Source organism: Macrosteles quadrilineatus, unplaced genomic scaffold, assembly GCF_028750875.1.
Source record: "Macrosteles quadrilineatus isolate MER2022 unplaced genomic scaffold, UCM_ALF_1.0 Scaffold_8__2_contigs__length_117827958, whole genome shotgun sequence".
Classification (NCBI taxonomy): Eukaryota; Metazoa; Arthropoda; class Insecta; order Hemiptera; family Cicadellidae; genus Macrosteles; species Macrosteles quadrilineatus.
In genome coordinates this window covers 12,128,232-12,150,488 of record NW_026542601.1, presented here as the reverse complement: position 1 = coordinate 12,150,488, position 22,257 = coordinate 12,128,232, and the positions used below count along the sequence as shown (strand labels likewise).

The 22,257-nt window shown below is 35.7% G+C and overlaps 2 protein-coding genes across 3 annotated transcripts in view; one reads left to right on the top strand and one right to left on the bottom strand.

Moving 5' to 3' along the window:
- LOC128999265 (nuclear protein localization protein 4 homolog) overlaps positions 1 to 22,257 on the bottom strand; it is a 47,841-nt gene that overhangs the window by 4,131 nt on the left and 21,453 nt on the right. For both annotated transcript variants that reach the window (XM_054425660.1, XM_054425661.1), the window contains exons 11-13: positions 6,014 to 6,165; positions 5,473 to 5,611; positions 5,071 to 5,291 (exon numbers count right to left, since the gene is read on the bottom strand). In XM_054425660.1, coding sequence (XP_054281635.1) covers positions 5,071 to 5,291; positions 5,473 to 5,611; positions 6,014 to 6,165 — 512 coding nt within the window. The remainder of the gene's footprint in view (positions 1 to 5,070; positions 5,292 to 5,472; positions 5,612 to 6,013; positions 6,166 to 22,257) is intronic.
- On the top strand, positions 7,694 to 20,751 carry LOC128999266 (uncharacterized). Its single transcript, XM_054425662.1, has 7 exons — positions 7,694 to 7,964; positions 14,654 to 14,811; positions 15,209 to 15,370; positions 15,522 to 15,680; positions 16,436 to 16,594; positions 16,991 to 17,780; positions 18,189 to 20,751. Exons 2-7 carry the CDS (start codon positions 14,656 to 14,658, stop codon positions 18,401 to 18,403), a joined length of 1,641 nt encoding a protein of 546 aa, XP_054281637.1. The 5' UTR covers positions 7,694 to 7,964; positions 14,654 to 14,655; the 3' UTR covers positions 18,404 to 20,751.

Sequence of the window (22,257 nt, the reverse complement as noted above, 5' to 3'; positions counted from 1 at the left end):
TGCAAATCTGAACTGGCTCCTATTTTGGTGCATTTGATTCAGACTGTGTTATCAACATCCATCTTTCCAGATCCACTTAAACTCACAATTGTTAAACCATTGTATAAGAAGGGGGTAAAGACAGATGTTCAGAATTATAGGCCTATTTCTCTCACGTCTACTTTTGGTAAAGTAATCGAGAAGTTCGTTCTTGGGTGCCTAATACAATTTTTTGATGATCACAAAATTTTGTCAGATTTTCAGCATGGCTTTCGGAAGGGTCGGAGCACTATCACTGCTGCTGTTGATTTTGTTCACACTGCTCTTGAAAAACTTGATGAAGGTTGTAAAGTGGCAGCGCTTCTGCTAGACCTTTCGAAGGCCTTTGATCGGGTTGACCATTCTATCTTATTGGCAAAACTGATTGGCTATAAAGTTCCAGGATGGTTGGTGAGTCTGGTGGAATCTTATTTAAAAAATCGCCAACAATGCACCACAGTTTCTTTTGATGATGGTACGACAGAGAGAGAACATAGGTCGGAAACACGAGTGGTAACCTCAGGGGTTCCGCAGGGCTCAATTTTAGGACCTTTTCTGTATATAGTTTATGTAAATAGTTTTATTGTCATGGATAATGTTTTTGCATGTATGTATGCAGATGATACTTCTGGGCTGTGCTGGGCAAACAATATGGTAAATCTTAAAGCTTTATTAACCAATTTTTCTGAAGCTGCCAATGCTTATTTTTTGGAAGTAGGTTTAAAGGTAAACTTAAGTAAGACTGATCTTGTACATTTCTCAATTGGTCGCAATGTTCCGGCTTTTAGCATCTCAGGTGATAATATGACTCTGGATGGTAATGATTTTTGTAAATTTCTTGGAATATTTTTTGACAAACATTTTACATGGGATAAACACATCGACCATGTTGGTGCTAAAGTCTTGAGTGGTATTTCTTTGCTAAGAAGACTTTCAAACTATTTGGACTGTGAAACATTAAGGTCAGTCTATTTTGGAGTGGTGTATCCATATCTGGCTTATGGGCTTGTCCTGTGGGGAGGTTCTTTTCACACTTATACCAAAAGAATTTTTCTGTTACAAAAAAGAGCTGTACGTTTGGTAGCAAAAGTTAGCCCAAGGACTCATAGCAAAGACATTTTTGTGTCAAACAACATTATGACTTTGTACGCAATGTATGTATACCAGGTTATATGTTTGGTAAAATTTAACTTTAGTTCTGGTATTTTAATTTCTAATGTAGGACAAATGCATGACCATAACACTAGACAGTGTAATGATTTTTTCAGAGTGAGAAGACATTTCAAAAGGACAGAGAATAGCCCTTATGTCAAGGGAACAATTTTTTTCAATAAGTTACCAAACTGCATAAAGAAACTAGAAGGTAAAAACTTCAAAATGGAATTAAAAAAATGGCTTATTAATAAATGCCCAGACAGTCTTGAAATGATTTTTTAAGTTGAAGGTATGCCTACTGTGTAAGTAGATTGGTTTGTTTGCCTCAACAGGATTGTTTTATTGTAGAGTAGAAAGCATGGTTTTTGTTCTTTCTAACTTAAGTTTGAGTTTTATTGCATGGTTTGCACTGTATGATATGCTACTTATTTTATAATCTAAGTATTTTGACGATTGCAATGCATGTTATATGATGTTAAAAGCAATAAAGACATTTCATTTCATTTCATTTCATTTCATTTCATTTCAGATTTCTTCCCAACGATATTTTTAGATTGTTCAGACACCTGACGGACATATTTGAGTTTAGAAAATACTCTTTTTGTTATTTAAATGATTGTGTTTATATTTTAAGTATTGTTTGTAACAAAAAACAACATGTACGATGAAAATTTGATAGAATATTGCGTTTTAGTAAAAAATTCTTTACTGTAACATTTTTTAATACAGTGACGAAAGACTGGCTGAAACCAACTGACGAACAGTTGACCAGCAGTTGAATTGCAGATGCAACTGTGACTGAAATGCGACTGAACTGTGACTGGACTGTAACTGGACTGTAACAGAACTGTGACTGGACTGTAACAGAACTGTGATTGGACTGATATGTGTGAATCGACATTTACTGATAATTTTTCTTCAGACATAATCTGTTTGCTAAAATCTGGATTTTAGATGAAGAGTTATTTTTTTTTATTACCTTGGTATGAAAGGGAAAGTCACTCATAAAACTAAAATTGAAGCAATCTTTGGCTTTTTTACAGTCAATTTTATTACTTTAGTTTAGAAAATTAGTACCTGGGGACCGAGCTTTGCTCGGAGAAAATCATTAGTTCACTCTGAAAGCAGTCTTAGTATCGGAGATACATAAATCTGTTCCCAAACTCCACACGGCTCGCCTTTACAACGTCCTACACCATTTCCTACGTCATGGACCTGTTTCCCTCCATTCCCATAGCACTTTAAGATTGTAGATACCTTAATCTAATCGTTATTAACAGTTCCCACACTCCGGACAGCTCGCCTTGACTACTTCCTTCACCACTTCCAACGTAGCGGACCTGTTTTTCTCCCTTCCCATAGCATTTCAGAATTGCAGATACGTTAATCTAATCGTCATAAACAGTTCCCACACTCCATACTAATCGCCTTTACTACTTCCTTCACCACTTCCTACGTCGCAAACATGTTTCCCTCCCTTCCCATTGCATTTAAAGATTGCAGATACATTAATCTAATCGTCATAAACAGTTCCCACACTCCGGACAGCTCGCCTTGACTACTTCCTTCACCACATCCTACGTCGCGGACCTGTTTCCCTCCCTTCCCATTGCATTTAAAGATTGCAGATACCTTAATCTAATCGTCATAAACAGTTCCCACACTCCGGACAACTCGCCTTGACTACTTCTGTCACCACTTCCTACGTCGCGGACCTGTTTCCCTCCCTTCCCATAGCATTTTAGGATAGCCCATACCCTTATCTAATCGTCATAAACAGTTCCCACACTCCGGACAGCTCGCCTTGACTACTTCCTTCACCACTTCCTACGTCACGGACCTGTTTCCCTCCCTTCCCATAGCATTTTAGGATTGCAGATACCCTAATCTTATCGTCATAAACAGTCCCCACACTCCGGACTGCTCGCATTTACTACTTCCTTCATCACTTCCTACGTCACGGACCTGTTTCCCTCTATTCCCATAGCATTTTATGATTGCCTTTACTACTTCCTTCACTACTTCCTACGTCACGGACCTGTTTCCTTCCCTTCCCATAGCATTTTAGGATTGCAGATACCTTAATAATGTATTCGTCATAAACAGATCCTAGACTTCGCACTGCTACCCTTGACTACAATGTCTCGAGTAATCTTAAGTATAATCAATCTTTGGTATAATCTTTGCTCAATATTAACAAGTGATGTTTTTCCTTTTGTACTGTATTTGTAATTTGCTAGTATACTGTGGGTAGTTGGTTTATTATGAACACGTGCTACAACTTGGGTCTGACTTAGGGGAGGTACGAATGAGGCATTTAGTTCAAAATTCCTCCGTGAACAGCGCTGTAGTAAAGAACACTTTGGCAATGAAGGTTAACTAATCGCAAAAATAGTTCTGTTCATAAAATAAAATTATAAATGCCTCAAATTCAATTTTATTATTTTTAAATATAAAATTAAACTATCATAACCTAACCGAACTAACCAAACTTGCTGATAAAGAAAATATAACAAAAGCTTAAAATAATTCTGTTTATTAAATAAAACTAGAAATTGCTCAAATAACATTTTATAATGACTTAATAATAAAATTAAACTATAATAACCTAACCAAACCAACCAAACTTGCTGATAATAAACAAATCTTGGACAAAAAGTTTAATGATACCAGCGGGATTCGAACCCGGGACCTGCAGTATGTCAGCCCGGCACCACGCTATCCATTAGACCACCTAGGCCGATGTCTACGAACCGTTTTGTTACGGTAAAGGCGTTCCCTCAGCTAAAAAGAAGCCCACAGCTGTCATCGTAGCCTCTTCTATACCTCCCCTGAGTAAATACCCTACAGCTTCAAGTCTTTTGTTTACCTTTTCCTTGTTATTTAATTCAACCAACATGGTTACTTAGCAACCCATAAGACTAATGTTAAAAAAATGTGACTTTCAGTTTCGTTTTTCTACGTAATTAGATTTTTGTTGGCAGTTCTAACTGCATGAAACTTGTTTTTAGGCCAAAAATAAACTATTTACAAGATTTGAAGAAAATCGTCGGAGCCGTTTTCGAGATCTTTCTGCAAGCAAGCAAGCAAGCAAGCATACATACAAGCAAACATTGCTCGTATTAGAGTATAGGATAAAATTACTGACTCTGTTCATTGGTATTATGTACGAGTGCATATAATGAATCACTTTTATTTTGATTTTATTTGAAGATTCCCACTTTTTGGGGATTATTGTTCCTAATAATCATATAACTTCTTTGATCATGTGTACTTGACTACTTGACTAGATATAGGGTTTCTTCAACCACAGTAAAACCATAGACTAACCAACAAAATTGTATTGTCCATGTCTATCCAAGATCCACCCAAGATGCACACACATTTTGCTGCATAGAATTATTATACTTTGATTGTATATTAATTTGTTGTTGAATATTTATAGAATTAGTACATCTTGCCTTGATTTTTTTATTATGAATCAATGCAATGGGTTTCCCGTTGGAAACAAATAAATAAAAGTAGACTTCTCATCCCATTGTAAATTTTGACACTTGTTTTTCTTGTCTAGTTCACGTTGGTGATACTGATCACTGTCAAGAAAATTGTATTTCTATTTAGCATTAATTTCATGATTTGTGCTTTACTGTTTGGTTATATAGCTAGGGGGATTAGTTATTGTTAATGATTAGATTGTTTTATTGGTTAAACAAGGTTTTAAATGACTGAAACAAATAGTAAACAAAAACACAACCCCTACAACAGTGCACCAGGCGGAACTAACAATAAAATTTCTAGTTGCCTGGCTAATTTATTGATTTTAATACTTTATCCTGGTTATGGATAATCAGGGTTCAGGTTGAACGGGATGGAGGCTACAGCTAGTCCATATCTGACCTGGGCAGTCTGCACATCTCGCATTGTTGCAGCTGAGATGGGTTGATGAAGGTGCAGTGTGGACATGTCCATTGGGCCTCATCACTGCTAGAGCTGGTTGCCCCACCTCCAGTTGCTGCCATCATCTGCTCTACATTGGCCCAGTGGTCGTCTGCCGCCCATCGGCCCGCGGCCGCCACGTCCCTCGTCCTCACAGCCTCCAGCAGTGGCGCCATCACGTCCTACACAATAACACCAATCAGGGATTAGCAAACAATACCCATTTTCAAAACATTTTCTTAACAAAAAATCTTCTGGTCTTTTCCCCTACCAACCAAGGGAGAAATGTTTAATCTTTTCAGCACTAAAAACAAAAAATAAATGTTGTGAATAAGCAACTTGGCTGTCATTATTTTACGTCACCTTCATCGGAAGGCTGTCCATCGTTGCTATATACAGCAGGAAGTGGAAGTCTGATGCAGCGTCTAGAAACTGTTCCTTGGAGAACTGCGCGAGATACACAGTAAGTGCAGAGAAGTCCTGTATGTGGCCGTCCAATAACCTGGGACACATTGTACAAGTTGAACAATCACCACACATGATAAGTAAAATCTCAATAATTCAGTACCAGTGAAGTTTTTTTATATACCTATTTTTACACACACAAAAAATGTTTTGAGAGCATTCAGTATTGTATTAGTGTGTTGTTCCAGGTTCACATCCAATATGATAGGATCTGATTTATAAGAACGGAGTTATACGGTAACCCCTTTGACAATCCAGCAAATAAAAGGAAAATGTCCTAGTAATCAAATACCACGGAGAAGCAATAAGTACAGAGAAAAATAAATGTGTTGAAAACAATAGCTCTTGTTGGTTGCGTTGTCAGGAAAACACATGAACATCATCAAAAAAGCACCAATTACATATAGAGGGTAATACACCTTTCCCAAGGTTCACTCACCGATTCTCCACGGGGAAAGGGGTTGTATTGGGCTCGCAGTGGAAGGTGTGCAGCGGAGTGAGAGGTGTGGACGCAGGAACATCCACTAGCAGGTACTCTACAGGCAGTGGTCGAGCTAGCCGAGGCACCTCGTTGCCATAACAGTCCTTTTCCTGCAACCCAACGTTTACTTACTAAATCAAAATATTCATTGAGATCAAGAACACAGAACATTAAATACACAAATAAACTGTTTAAACAAGTACAATTTAATTGAAGTAAAATCGTATCTTGTTTTGAAATATAATACTGTAATGTATATTCAAATTAACTTTTAGCGAATTTCCCTATAGGGAATAAGCTATTACCGTAGTACTCATGGTAAGACATGGAGCAAAAATCATCCGATTTTAATGAAATTTGGTACAAAAGTGTAAACCTACGTTTATTCGAACGAGTTCGCGATCCAGCATAATCGGACCATGGGAACGGGGGTTTATGGGGGGTTTTATGGGGTAAAAATGGGGTTTTCTGCAATTTCTTTCCAAACTATTTTGTAGAACTTAAAAAACAAATAATTTGTTATTGAAGTGTGGTTATGCGCCTAATAGCATAGATTAAAAGACTAATAGTTACGGAGAAAATTCCAAAAAACTGTAAATTTAAAATTCCCATGTTATTCTTATGGAGAATAAGTAAACTGTTGTAGTTTGCTTGTTTATGAACATATTTTGATCAAATTTGGAAAATGCATTCATTTTATACTAAACTATTATCATAAAAAAAAAAACACCTCTTTTTATCCTCCCAACCTAAGTACTTATTAAACTAATGTTATTTAAATAGGGAATAAATGTGATATTTTTAAGGAGACATTTTAGTGTAAATCCAATCAGGCAAATGGAAATTCGCTTAGTCTGCAGGTTTGCTGCAGCGGGGGTATTTATCTAAATATTTTAGTTTAATGAAAAAGCAAAGTTTACATAACTATGATAACATAAGCGAAGTAATAAGACGATAATTTGTATGAGTAAAAATCATTTTTACATCATTCCCCCAGTACCAGTAGGTATTTTATAAATTTACTCAATGCTAATTGTAAATTACTTATGGATTTTTAGCCTATTTTAAAGGCAGTTGCAAATGTTTGGCATCCCTGAACACCTTCTACAATTTCTGGGCATATAAAAACTAAAACTCTATATAGTTACCGGTATGTTACTGCCTGCCCGCCATGTTAAATAAGTTTTATTTTATATGTGCGTGTAGTATTTGTTTTTGTGTCTTTTTTTTCGTATTAAACAACGACGCAGTCTATTCCCTCATCAGAGGGTCAACGACGAAGGCTAATGAATAATGAATAATGAATAATGTGATTCAATTTGTTCTAGCAATGCAACTTAGCACTAATCATGAATTACCACTTTAACTTAACTATTTATTCTGCGATGTATATGCTAGTAAGAATGTAACTCGGCAAGAATATATTTTTTATAATACAAATAACATAGCAAGGAGGGAAAAACTGCTAATAGACGTGTAAAATCTCAAACTAAGGAATTTATGAAAAAGACAAAATTCATAATTGCCGCGTACTCTAGCGAAACTAAAATGGCCGCCCTTTACAACGCGGGAGAGCGAGTTCAGTATCAATCCGCTAGGTAGCGTCGGGGATATTTTGATTTTCAACAACACTGACTATCCGCCATGCCAGTGGTTGAGAATAGGAAAATAATGATGTGGCAAACACGGATTTAGTAAACAAAACAATAACAACATCGTTTGTATCTTGACCAAAGTTATATTATTAAGATGTGATAAGTGCAGTGTTTTAAAATCAGTGACACTTGTGTTAGTTAAAAGTGTTAGATTTTGTGAAGCCGCTTTTTGTTTTCAACCTACGTAACAACTCGCCTTATTACGTTCTGTGTTTTTCTTCCGCCAGTTTAGACTTTCTCCTTTTGTTTTAACGGTATGAGTGCTTTTATCACCACTGATATGTAGTTATTCAAACATCATTACATAAAAGGCCTAAATAAAAGAGGTAAAAATATTGTGGCCGCACGTCTTGAAAAGAATAATATGAATTATACGCATGACGTTTGAAATAGAGCATCCAAACAGTTGTCAACTTCGTACACAACGAGACAAGAACAGTTCTTATCTCTCACACAATAAAGACCAAATTAAAGCCAATCTCGATTTCACATTGAAGTCAAACCTCTTCCCTAGTTTATAAATGAATACGCAGAATATTGATTTTATTGAGCTTAGACAAAACACCAATCTAGGTTCTTGGCCCGTCATTAGGATATAGGACTTGTGGTTTCTGACGAAATTTACCAACAGTAGGCCTAACTTGCCGTTCAAACTGAGTCACATATTTCCTAATAGATACAATATTTATGCCACACACTCACATTTATTGCAAAAGTTGTATTATTTACCAGTTACAACTTATTACTGTTGTTTTGTCATAACCTTAAAATCAGCTGATGACAGGGAGTAGCCTAGACCCTGTTGATTCAACCAACTTATCCTAGGCCTGAGTTTACGTCTTGTTGTACCATAGGCCTATTAAGTTAGGTAACAAGGATGATGTAAAATATTGTAAATAAACAGAATACAATTGTTAGACTTAGCGGAGTTTACCTCAAATTTGAAAGAACTGGCTTAGGCTAACCTAACACTTTTATCGAAACCCTGGTCTGACAGGTCCACGGGATTTCACAAACGCATGTTGGCAACACTGTTTTCCATTCCCCCAATACCTTCCTCCCCTAACTTAACTTACCTGATGATATAAGTTTATTGTTTGTTCATTTTGCGTGGGTGACGTAACCTTGATGGGTTCATAACATGCACGTCTCAGAAGCCCAGCGTTAGGCCTAGTGTATTTTAAAGCAGGGTCTCACAGCCCGGGGGTTTCGGTTAGCGTCAGCCTGGGTAGGGTTTCGGTATTAGTGTTATCTAACAGACTGAAGTTTGCATCTCGTAACTTTACGATGCTGGGCCTTGACGCAAGCCTGAAGTTTTGATGAAGTAAACGATGCATAAAATTTGTATCTTAGGCCAGGTAGATACAAGCCTATTTAGACGTACCAGCATTTCAAAAGTTATATTAAATTGTCCTAACTTAATGAATCTGTGTAAATTAGGCCTAAGTTATGAAACAATATTGATTTATCAGAGTGCAAGATCTACAGTAAGTTAACCCCCAAAACTTTAATAACCAACTCCATCAGGTTATCTAACCAATAAAAGTATCCATTCCATCGATAGGCTAATCAAACTTCTAATGAAAATCCAAACTTTAAACAGTAAACACCCTCTTAACCGCCCCTAACAGGACCAGACCTAGGTCGGAAAGCTCAATAGGTTAGATAAAAGGCAATCAGTGTTTCCATACGACCCAAGAAATAATCTCGCTTCGAGAAATCCTGTTTATCCGCTTTTAAATTGTGAAAAATCCCGTTTTATCCCACATGTTTTTCATTACCTAACTTACTATTATATTTTGCTACGGTTGGCATATTTAAATCAATTGGAGTTAGTTTTCCTCTTAAATTAAGTAGAAAAAAATAAAAATATAGTCGTCATTGCCGGAAATCCCGTTACAATCCCGCTCAAGGTGTTAAAGTCCCATTTTCGGGATAATATGGAAATGCCTATTATAATATGGATAATATGGAAATGCAAATGGAAATACTGAGGGCAATCCCTAAAAACTTTAATAAATTGTAGTTATAGGCATTGATGCTTTCCACATCTAACTTACGGTTATAAGTTAAGTTACAGTAGGTAAGTTAACATAAAGAACTTAACTTAGCCTATTGTTTAAGATTGATGATGTTTACGGCAACCATTTAGTTATACTTACAAGAGAGGATAGCCTATGTATTTATTTTTAGAACACAAAATAACTTGGGCCTAACATATTCTTTTTTTTTAATTTATTTCCAATAACACGAAGTAGCGGTTAAACCGACCTGTTTAAAAACAATAAGACCCAATAAGTTTCTGATGATTATTGTATAAATGGTGTAACCGTGTGAAATAAATAAAAAACAAGGTCGGTTAAAACAAACTGTAATATTTTACGAACGGGGGTGGATAATCCGAATATCGGTTACCTATTGCAAAGTTGGTTAAGAGGGGGTCTACTGTATATATTGATTGTAACTTAACAATTCATAGGCTAATGCGATTAAGTGGAATCATAGACTAACCAACACAAGTAGACTTCTCATCCCATTGTAAATTTCGAAGCACGTTTTTCGTGTCTAGTTCATGTACGTGACACATGGGCGCTAGTGTCGACGAAACTTTGTTTCTATTATTTTAGGGTTAAAATTTCTTGATTTGTGCTTTAGGCCTACTGTTTGGTTATATAACTAGGGGACAAGTTATTTTTTATGATTAGATCGTATTATTTGGTTAAACGAGGTTTTAAATGGCTGTAATAACGGGAAACAAATTGTAAACAAAACACGACCTCTACATAAACCGTACAGAACTAACAATAAAATTGTCTTCAGCTGTTCCATAAGGATGAGAAATCTACTTAAGGGAGTATGTTTTGTCTATGGTGGTATATTAAAGTTTTGTCTTTTCCAAATTTTTGTTTGATTACATTTTATATTCATATTGTTAAGTTACGGTATATGCCTATTAGTTACCTCATCTTACCAAAAAGAACTTGGTTTCTCAATCCTGAAAAATTCAGGTACCAGTACGCCTAACCAAATTATTTTCCTAAACACAAATTGTAACACATTTACCAAGATAGGCCTAGGCCTCAAGTTTGCTTTTGGCAACCTGGTCTTGAATATGTAACTTAGGTAGGCCTACCCTTGGTACTTCTTACGAGGCACTAGCATCGAAATTGCATTCAGTCCGTTTTTTGTGTTGACATTTGTGGTGTTTTATTAACATTAGCAAATCAGTACCGGTAGCCCAAGTAATAGGCTCTATTGTCGGGACCACATAAGTTTGCAGTTGAGGGAGGAGCCTATTTACCATATGGTTTTGAATGAACCAATGAGAACGGTGCGGTGTTGCCAAATCTAATAATACCAGCTGATTTGAAAATATTGCTTTTATATTTTAATTAGTATTGTCAATGAGCAACGTCGCACTAGCCTTGTCTTATGATTGGCTGCCACCAACTGCAAACTTACGTGGTCCCGCCAATAAGTTATAGCCTATACATTTTTTTATTTTATAGTTTTTATTTTTAAGATTTTTCAAGTCAAAGAAACATTATAGGTAGCCTACATGTTATAAAGGTACGATGATCTCTATAGAGTTTGACTTACTCTCGATTGCATTTATAAATAAATCAAAACCTGCATATTAAAGGCTAGCCTTAACAATTTTGACCCAACAATTATTTTTTGTACATAGAACGATGAATAAAAATTCTTGATTATACATTTTTTCAATCATTTCACTTAGGCCTACACACTTATACATTAAAAATACTTGTATTGCATTTTTTGCCACATCTACCAAAATTATACTATTTTAAGCACTTTTTACTTTGGGGGGAAACTACTATTTCACCCTGAAAATCACGTTTGAACATTGCCAAAAGCGCTAGAAATCAATGAATTTTGGGGCTTGAAAATTTTACTTTTTATGTCGTTTTCATTATTTAGTCAATTTTAAACACTTTTTCGGCAGATGCCGTTTTTACCGAGAAGAAATAGTAAAGTGCCAATAATGACCCATTTCTAAACCAAATTAGGCCTAAATATATAATAACTTAAACTTAATTTAACCTAACCCATGCTTAAAAAGTTAACAAAGTGTCGAAAATGTAACATTTTATGCCTAGTAATATAATACTGTACATTAGATCGATTTTTGTTAGCCTATGAATTTAATTGTTTCAATACCAAACATGGAATTAACCTCCGCATGCGTTATCAAGAGTCCTTGATTTTGCAATGTGCTGGTCAATGATATTACTACCGATACAGCTTTTTCAGGGAAGAAATTACTCTCTTTTTGGTTAGTATTAACATAGACAAAAAGAATGAAATATAGACCGTCAGCTGTGCTGCGGTTACCATAGGTTCTGGCGCACACCGCTTGGAGCACCACGGTAGTTACGGCGTACGCGCTACGTAAACTACAGCGGTGTGCGCCGGAACCTATGGTAACCATGGCAACCGCAGCACGGCTGACAGTCTATATTTCATTCTTTTTGTCTATGGTATTAATAATTACAAAGGTCTCCTTATATGCAATTGTCACCATGTGAATTTTAAAGTAGGCTACATGTCTGAAAAAAAGATTCTACAATACATCTTTATTTCAATTTGGCTAAATTAATATTAAGTTACTTACATTGTACTTTCTACCATCAGGTCAATTAAAAAAAATAACACCCAGCCTATAGTTTCAAGCGGCTTATCGAAGAATTCAAAACAATGCCACTGTACAGAAATAGACAAAAAAACCTAGGCTATGTTTGACATGTTATAAGTTTGTCCCTTTTAGACTGGGTCATAGGCTACTCATCAACGAGCTATAGGCTACAGGAAACCTTTCAGAAACGGTTTAAACCAAGACACTAATTTAATACACAGTTGCTATAGCTCACAAAAAGTCATTCCATTAGTTTGAATTGGAAAAAAGATTGTGTATTTGACAGAAATCAGTAATTTAGATCAGCAAAATCTGTCGGTGGCTCACATCAACTACGACGATTTTGGTTTAAAAACTGGCCACAAATTTAACATGGGGATGGAATGTCTTGTTGTATTAATATAATCATAGATGAAACTAAACCTTGATTTTTGATCCTGAAGGCTTTGAAAAAACCATAATCTTCGGTATACATGTACAAGATTTCTAAACATTTATAAGATTGATCTATTCTTTCATAAATTACATACCAAGTGATTCTCTATTAAAAGATGACCATATAAATTATAATAAAACAGCCTATATAGTTTGTTACTGCTTAATGCAAAACAAAAATAACAATGGTTGCGAAATACAAAATTTAGTTCGTTTTAAATTGGTAAAACAAATTAAATTGGTAAAACAAATTAAATTGGCAAAAATCATATTGATAATTAGCCTTAGATTGGCAGTAGGTTTTTTATATTTGGTAAATTGACCATTTAAACATGATAATTTAAATTGGCCAACTTATAGGCCTACAATGTAAAATTAACATTTATATAAAGGCTACTTACAGTCTTTGCAATCCTGAGTTAATTGAGCACTACGGCCGTTTCGGAGATAACTCCATCGTCGGGTGCTTAGTCATCATACACTAAACTGAACTAGGCCTATTTACATATTTACATTTTTTACGTGGTTTCTTCATGTTCATTGCGCCAAAGTTTAATAAATAGTACATGCAACACAAGACACGGACACGACACTGAAAACATTAAGGCATTTAATGTTGACCTTAATGTTTTCGTGTCGTGTCTGTGTCTTGTGTTGCATGTACTATTTATTAAACTTTGACGCAATGAAAATGAAGAAACCACGTGAAAAATATAAATATGTAAATAGGCCTAGTTCAGTTTAGTGTATGATGACTACGCACCCAACGATGGAGTTATCTCCGAAACGGCCGTAGTGCTCAATTAACTCAGGATTGCGAAGACTGTAAGTAGCCTTTATATATTTATTACACGCAATCTGCCACACTGAATAATCTTGAATAAACATTTGTTTGTATTTGTATTGTTTATATTCTTATTATTCACATAAAGAAAACTACCTAGCCACCGTTATCGGTTTTTATACTGCAAAATGTTAATCTTGGGGTTCCACCTCCGAGTTTACGTACCAGCTTGATCAGACCATGGAAACGGGGCTTACGGGGGATATATTTTGATCGAACGTGACAAATTTATTTATTAATTTGATACTAAGTTATTAATATTTTACTAAAAAATACACTTAGTTTCCTTGTAGCAGCAAACCTCCGTAATAGTTTAAACTGATGTTATTTAAATAGATTAAATTGAAAATCAATTCCGACAAATGGAAATTCTCTTAGTAGGGAGGTTTGTATGCAGGCTGTAGCGGGGGTATTTGTATATAGGCTAATTCAGTTAGAAGTGTTGTACTTGACAACCAATCTGTTTTAAAAGTGCAAAACTTAATCTGTTTTAAGAGTGCAAATCTTTTTTCAAACTTCAGTAACAAGGGACTAAGCTGGGATTCGCATCTTTTGTTTGCTGGCCAAAAATGTCTTTAAATTGTTTGAAAATAAGTGTTTGTACTCTTAGCATACACATCAGACCACTCTTAATTCAATTAATGAACTTAAGGAATCAATGAAACCTGATTTTCACGCACATTACAAAAGTAATGATAAACTCTTTAAAATGTGTCCCAAATAGATTTTTTTTAAAGGTTTATTAAAGCATGCTTTTTTAATTTTTTATTTCAGTACACATTATTTTATGATTACCCAGAAAAATATTAATTAGCCACATCAGTTTTGCAATAACACATTACCGTTTTCCAATAGACACTTACTTGAATCTTAGGAATTCTCTGAAAGATGAATAGGAAGCATGATATACTCGCCAAAGGAACGTTATGTTACAGTTCTTACTGATACTGTACAGTTAAATTCTGTAGCTTGCATACTGCATTACTTAAAAGAGTATTTGTTAACAGCCATGATGGAGTCGGCGCTAAAAGACCTAGAGGAGTTGACGTTGTGTGGTTACTGCAAACAAAAGTTCAACGAGCACGAGATGGTTCCCAAGTTGCTCAGCTGCAAGCACTACTACTGTCTCAACTGTGTGCAGACGTCCATGATCAAGGGCCGGGAGGTAGGCTACGTTAGATAGCTAAACTGGACCGACAAGTTCCCTAAACCTAATTAAAAAATTACAAATTCTGAAATGTGATATTTCAAATGAATCCAGTCAACAAAGTTATTAGCCTACGGTATGTAATATTCTAATTAAATGATTCCAAGAAGATAACCACATGAACTGTAGTGATTTCTTTCATTATTATAGACGATTTTCAGCAAAATTCCAAAATTGTTCATAATTTGTCAACTTGACCTTTTAATGTAAAGTAAATTCGTTCAGTCAAAATACAGTCCACTTCTTTCCAAAAATAAAAACTGTAGCTGTTTTATCCTTACATATTTTAGTCATGGTAATTCATTTCAAGAACAAAACTATACAAATTTCATGACAATGTTTATATATTTGTTAGGTGTTTTGCGTAACGTGTTGGAAACGCACGGAGCTGCTGGACCAGGGGCCTGAGACGTTACCAACCTACAACCCAATCCTCGTGTTGTGTAACAACTTCAATGCGATAAAACTTGGCGCGACGGCAGGCTCTGGTGCGACAAAACCACCCGACAAAGGGAAGGTGAGTGTTGAATACATGTGTTACCTTACGCTTAACAACAGTTGACATGACCAAAAGCATATGAATAAGCAATATCTGCTAGAGTAAAACAACATACTGATGCTGAAAAAATCTTTAAAATTGTTGTACAACTTATTGTTATTTTTAACAGCTGCTACAAAGTGAAAACTGCCACACACATGGAATGCCACTGGCGCTGTGGTGTCACACATGTTGTAACGCAATGTGTCGTGCGTGTGCCAGCCAGACCGACCACCCCGGCCATCAGATCAAGAGCCAGGTTGAGGCTAAGGAACAGCTGGTATCTGAGGTAAGGTTATCATCTTTATGTTGGAAATGGTATAAAAGTATCTGGATGATGACCATCATCACATGGAATTGTGTTCTAAACCAGTTCTAATAGCTAATAAATTCTTGCAGAAGATAAAATTATTTAAGATATAGCGAACACCTGGCTCATTCTGCAGTAACATTGTTATAGATTGCTATAACCAAGGATGTACAACCTAACTTGAAAGGCAAAATATTAATAACTTAACAAAGCAATAGTGTAACAAACACAATATTTTTTTCCTACAGTTACCTAACAATGTACATGTTCTCTCACTGATTTGAGAAAGCAAAGTGGCTAATTCGCTCATCAGTGAGACAATGTTAACATTGTCTCACTCTAATTACTTTGTCTCACTCCAGATTTGCAACGTGAAGGCACGAAATAGTGAGCGCGTAACATGCAGGCAACGTCGTATGCGCGCAAAATACGTTGGCAGCACTGGCTGTAAATCAGCTGGTCAGCTATTGTACTGTTGTATTTGTCACTTCACATTAAATGTTATATTAAAAGTTCACTTCTGTGTAAAAATAGGTTATGTTTCTTCACAAATTGATTTGTTCTATGGTAACTGTAGGAAAAGTATAATGTGCAACTCGAGTTCAAATTACAATTGCCTCACTCGAGAAACCATTCCTCACTCGCCTACGGCTCGTGAGTAAGGATTTCTCTCGAGTGAGTCAATTGCTCACTTTTCTCACTAGTTGCACAAATAACTATAATTTGTGTTTCAGGTTCAATGCGAGCTGATGGCGGTCAGTAAGATGTTGACAGATATCCAAAGGCTTGCGCTACAACAGCGGCAGTTCCTGCTCAAGGTGCTCGAGGCCTGCATCACACTAAAGACACACGTAGAGACAGACCTGCAGAGTGGCTGGTCTCATGTTCCGGAGGTGATTTAAGTTGATAAATATGAAAGTTGGCAAATAACATCAAACTATTTTTCCCTTCTTACTTATTTAGCAGTAGTCTGTGCAGCCAATAAATCACAGGTGGGGAAAAGTAAAAAAAAAATTGTAAAAAATCTACATTTGGGTGTCTCAACTAATTCATTTAAAGGGGCAAGATGTGTTGTATTACATTGGGTTTATGATAGAGTAATGGCTTTAATGGATAAAAAAAATGTTGTGATTTTAATAAATAGGATTATTTCAATTAAACCATGATTTCAATGGGGTTTTTAATTCACAGCTTTCAAAGTAGCTAACAGATTGGAGACAATGCATCTATCAACATTATCAAGATTTATGGTTCAATATATGCTGATAAAAGACTTGGTTTTATTCCAGGTTGCTGAGGCGAGGGAGACGTTGAGTAAAGCTCGAGTTGGACTTTCTCATCTGGAGAACCCTGGAGAAGCACAGAACCTTCTAACCTCACTCTCGCTCGAAAAACAAAGACTACAAGCCAAATTCCAAGAGATGGTCCTTCAATGTCAACTGGATGACCTCATCGGTAACTCTGGCGTTGTCTTCGACTTTCCGCTGTTGAAGCAAGCACTCGCCAACATCCACGCAAACATTCACACGTTAGACTCGCCTATCAACCAACCAAGCCGAAACCACGTAGCAGCTTCACACAACCCTATTCTATTTCTCGCCAACTACTGCATGTCCCAGCTGTACTCTCGACACGTACTGAGCAAACAGCAGCAACAACAGCATTTGCAGAACGGATCAGTTGAATACGTTGTGAAGCCGCAGCAGACATTTGTACATTCAGAGCCAATTGGTACGATCGTCGCAGTTTCTCCCCAGCAAGCTCCAGTCGTCGCGTTAAACGTACGGCCACCGAGTCCGTACCCGCTGTATTTTTTTAACATTGAAGTTAATGGAACACCACACGGGCGCATGGTCATTGAGACACGACCTGATGTCGCTCCCAAAATGGCTAAGAACTTTGCCGTATTAACGACGGGTGAGATGGGCTACAGCTACAAGGGCTGCGCAATATTCCAGTGTTGGGAAGGGGAGAGTGTCATCACAGGCGACTTTGAGCTGAACAACGGCCGAGGTGGCAGGTCCATCTACGAGGAAGGATATTTTATGCCTGATGACACAAAGTTTCCTGCCGTAAGAGGTAAGAAGCAGATATTTTAAATATAAATAAATGAAAAAAAAATTATTTCAAACAGTTTACAACGAAATATGTTGGTTCATACAATAACTCAGGTTCTCCTATTTATTTATTTGTAAACATGGACACAAATTGTGTATTCTTTAGGTCAGAAATAAACTAATACTATGTATCCGATATTTAAATGTTAAATATAAAAGAAATAAATTTACAAAGAATAGCCTTCAGCAAAATTGTAAAATGGTACAATCTTAGTAAAAACACAGAGGTATTGAACTGCAACCACTTGTGGTGTTATGGAAAGATAACTTAAGCCTCGAAAAGAGTAAAAAGGTTTGGAAAATGCTATAATTAATAGCTGTTAAAAAATAATGAATTATCTTCATAGATTTGTTTTGTCCTGTATTACAGGAGCGGTGGGAATGAGGAGGACACAAAAGCGTCACGACAACTTGGGCATGGTCGGTTCACAGTTCCGCTGTATCCTCCAAGAGATGCGAGGCTTCACTGCCATCTTTGGACACATTGTCGAGGGACTGGAGTTGGTGGAGAAGATCTCTACATACGGCGACCAGACAGGCAAACCAACCAAGAATGTTGTCATTACCAACTGCGGAAAACTTTGAATAGGGGGATCTATTTTTGTTTGTATCGGGGTTTTTATTTTACATTAGTTATATTTCACCCATAGAAATAGGTTATGCATACTGGAGACAACAGTAAATAAAAAATGTGCTTATAGTAGGGTCTCGTCATTGTAAAATGGTTAAGTATTCAAAGTGAAAAATTGATTAACATAGACAAACTTTAACACTTAACATTATGGATATTGATCTATGATCCTAAATATGTATTTGAGCCAAGTAAATCATGCTAGTAAAATATCTCCCTTAGTATTGATAATCTATTTCTATGAACTCGTCATTTATATAGTTATCTATTTTGGTTTGCGAACGTATTCCTTTTGTTTTAGTAATATGCATCGTTAATATTATATCGCATGCTTATCATATAGTGAGGGGCTTACCGTCAGCTCTGAGGGGTTCTAGGGGTTCGAATTGACGTCAACGTGAGCTTTGCGCTTTTTTAGATTTAGACTCGAAGTAGTAATTTTCCGAAGTCGATGTTTGTTGTATACAAGTGACGGTCAGATATCAGAGATGTTTTTGACTGTCACTTCACCCTGTTACTCTTACTATGGCCTAACCAGAAAATATATTTTCAATCGAGTAGCGTTTAGATTTATTTTTCCGTATCCGGTGGAGTTTGTATCGTATCGTAGCTTAGGACTTTCTTTCTGAGGCAACGCCAAGTTCGTAATAGAGGGAATATTTTTCGACATCGCATAACTCGTTTTCGAGATATTTTTTTATCACGACCCACGGTTACGATTTCGAGAATGTTTTCTATAGTCGGAAAGCGAATAGAACGACTCGTACACATCGAAGCGTAAATGTTTACGTAGTCTCCCCATTCTCTAGTGGCTAGATTGTTAGTTAGTCTTAAGTCGTCGTCCCACCCTGTTGACTCGCATTGTAAGAGGTTTATTTTTTATTCGGACTCGTCGGACAGTGTTCGGGCAATGTTTTCGCATGTTAGAGTTAGGTCTTAGCATATTATCGTCCTTTCGTAAACATAGCGGCTGTGCGAATTTGGTGGTTTACGATTTCCGCCGTAGCCCCGACATATCGGTTTCTATCCCTGAACGTTTGTTAAGAGCTTCTACGCCCGTCGTCCGTTAGCTTATATCTCATAAGCGTCGCAATGTTCTCGGTCGATCATAACTACAGACAAATATATATTTTCATGTATTTTTTACTCGTAGTGTTTGCTAGGATGAAGGGGTTTGTCGAATGTTTGTAAAAGCGTTAATTAACAGAGGGTTACATTAGAACAATGATTTTAGTCTTTCCCGACCCATCTGATGGGCAGTTTGGACCAATGTAATATTTTTTGTTGCACAATTTTTTACAAGATTTAATTACGTCCTAATTTAATCCAGATTAGCCATATTGTTGTATGCATACTTTTATTACAAAACAATCTAATCCCAATTATACTTTTGTAATTTTAATTTACAATGAAATTTACAATATTATATTGAACAATCAATTTAACGATCAGAATTGTTTATAATTTGATGATATGAAATGTTAACATTTTTGTTGAAAAGATCTAAAATACAAATTTTTTTATAAGTTATTTACGCACAATCACTTTTAATTTGCTTCATTAAATCTAGATGTACAGAAGAAATACAAACTTTTATGGAACTAGGTTTTACTTTTTAAATTAAATAACAGATCTGATGAATTACCAAATCCATCTTTGTGCCTTATAATGCCGAACGTTTCCAATTGATTCTGTTTTTTTACTGATAAGTTGTTGTTTACCAATGGAATAATATTTTGAAGCGAAAACTTTTGAGCGGCTTTTAGTCTCCCGCTCTGTCGTTTGTCGGGATTGTTTGGCTGGCAGGTTCAGCGATAGTTCTAATGTTAAGGTTTGCTTTGATGCAATCAAAACGCTTGTAAAGGCGCTGTTATCTGGTGGTAGGTTTGACTCAGTGAAAGGATTGTTTTTAACTGCAAAACTAATAAATAACAGAACATCTTTTTACTATCTGTTGAGGATAATTTTTACTATCTGTTGCAGAATTTGAACATTTATGAACCTGGTTTTAGGGTTTTTAAATTGATATGCTCCTTTCTACTAAGTTTACATTTGAAACCATGTTAAATTTAACAACATTTAACAGTTAAAATTAAATTTTACAAATTAGTCTGTCTGCAACAGTTTTGCTTTGATTTATTTATCTATACCATAGATTTAACTTTTGTTTTGTTTAACTAGACAAAAATCTTTTAACATCCCCAGTTAGCAGCGTCTGTTGACATTCCACAGATTTGTACGTCTTTGACTCTCCCTTGTGGGTAAATGTATTTTGTGTCAACTTCAGAAACAATAAATGTCTCTTGAGTTGAACCTTGGCTTTTTATTTTCATCCAATTATATCTTCAACAAATGTAAGCTTAGAATGTTAAGACAATTTTCCATTCAATAAATCCTAGTGTGCTGCTGTGAGCTAAATATTGCTCATTTTTAGTAATAGCTTTTGGGGTTTGAGATTCTTATTGTTAGTTACATTGAAAGATTACGTGCATATATTTAAATAGCCTATAGTAGTTTATGTTGAACCATTTTCAACTAGTACATATCATGTTATATTTATGACAAAACATATGGCAATATTTACTTTGTGTAATTGTTCTATTCTATTATCTGTGTGTTTCCAAGTTCTGTTCTTTTAAGATATTAAGAGTTAATTTCAACACAAATCTTAAGGTTTCTCAATAGTAGCTTTTCTACTAAAAAATTAAAGTGAACATCAAACTAACAGTTCAACTGTTTCCTTCAATAGCTTTAGGGAAAATCTTGGATCATATAGACCAGAAAACGGGTACAGGTTGCAAATACTGTTAGTAGTTTACTCAACGATTGCGTAAAGATAGTGTTAACCTCACGATTTACACGAGTTGCGGACACTACTTTACCTACAACGTTTTAATTACTAAAAATCACTACTCATAACTTCTAAGAGGTGTTATGTTTTCGTGTATAACTTCTCATTGCCACTGCCAGGGATGCAAGGAAACATTGCACCAAACACTCAAAAAAATTAAATTGGCCTAAACAGCTGATTAGTTGAATTTTCAATGTATACAATTTTACTTCTTCTATCTCAATCCTTGAACCTCTTTGGTCTGTTAGCTGTGTTATGAGTAAAACTATGCTGTTATGAAAGTAAACAATGCTGTTATTTGAAATGTTTCAATTCTAAAAACTATGTCTATAGAATGGCTATTAAATAAAACCGGTCGTAGGTAAAAGCTATTAAAGTTGGGAATATTCTAACATACAGTCATGAGGAAGAGACGCATAGGTTGTATGGCCACTTTGTCATTAACACCTGTTCAAACATTCAGCTTCTGTTACAATTTATGTTACGTTGTTAAAAATAGAGTGAATTTAGCAATTACAATTTATTGCAGAGTTGATAAAATACAGATGCAATTTCTCATGCAAATTTTATTACAAAGAAGAACTTGCATGAAATAATGAAATTAATCATGAGTTACCATGCACCTCAAATGTGTAAATTAGAACATTCATTTTTTAAGAGCTTCTTTTGGCAGATTTTCCGATGCAATTATACAAATTTTATAAGCCAATTTCTTGTACAGAAAAAGAAGTTGTAAATACATTATCCAAATAGCTTGTTTCCAGATATCTTTCATGCTATAACTTTATTTCCTCTTGATTTTGTACAGTCTTTTAGTAGATTTTCCTGCTGGTAGTTAGTTATTGTAGTTATCATGGTAAGATCAAGGGTTTTTTTTCCGTGGGGTAGTACAAAGAGTAAATTTAATAATTAATCAAACAGTGTACTATAATAGCAATTTAAGCCCTGACACACATT

Bases quoted from the DNA above. Each gene is read 5' to 3' on its own strand.
- LOC128999266 (XM_054425662.1), top strand. From the start codon at position 14,656: ATGATGGAGTCGGCGCTAAAAGACCTAGAGGAGTTGACGTTGTGTGGT. The intron at 14,812-15,208 runs GTAGGCTACGTT...TATATTTGTTAG, and splicing joins CCATGATCAAGGGCCGGGAG to GTGTTTTGCGTAACGTGTTG. The intron at 15,681-16,435 runs GTAAGGTTATCA...TTTGTGTTTCAG, and splicing joins AGGAACAGCTGGTATCTGAG to GTTCAATGCGAGCTGATGGC.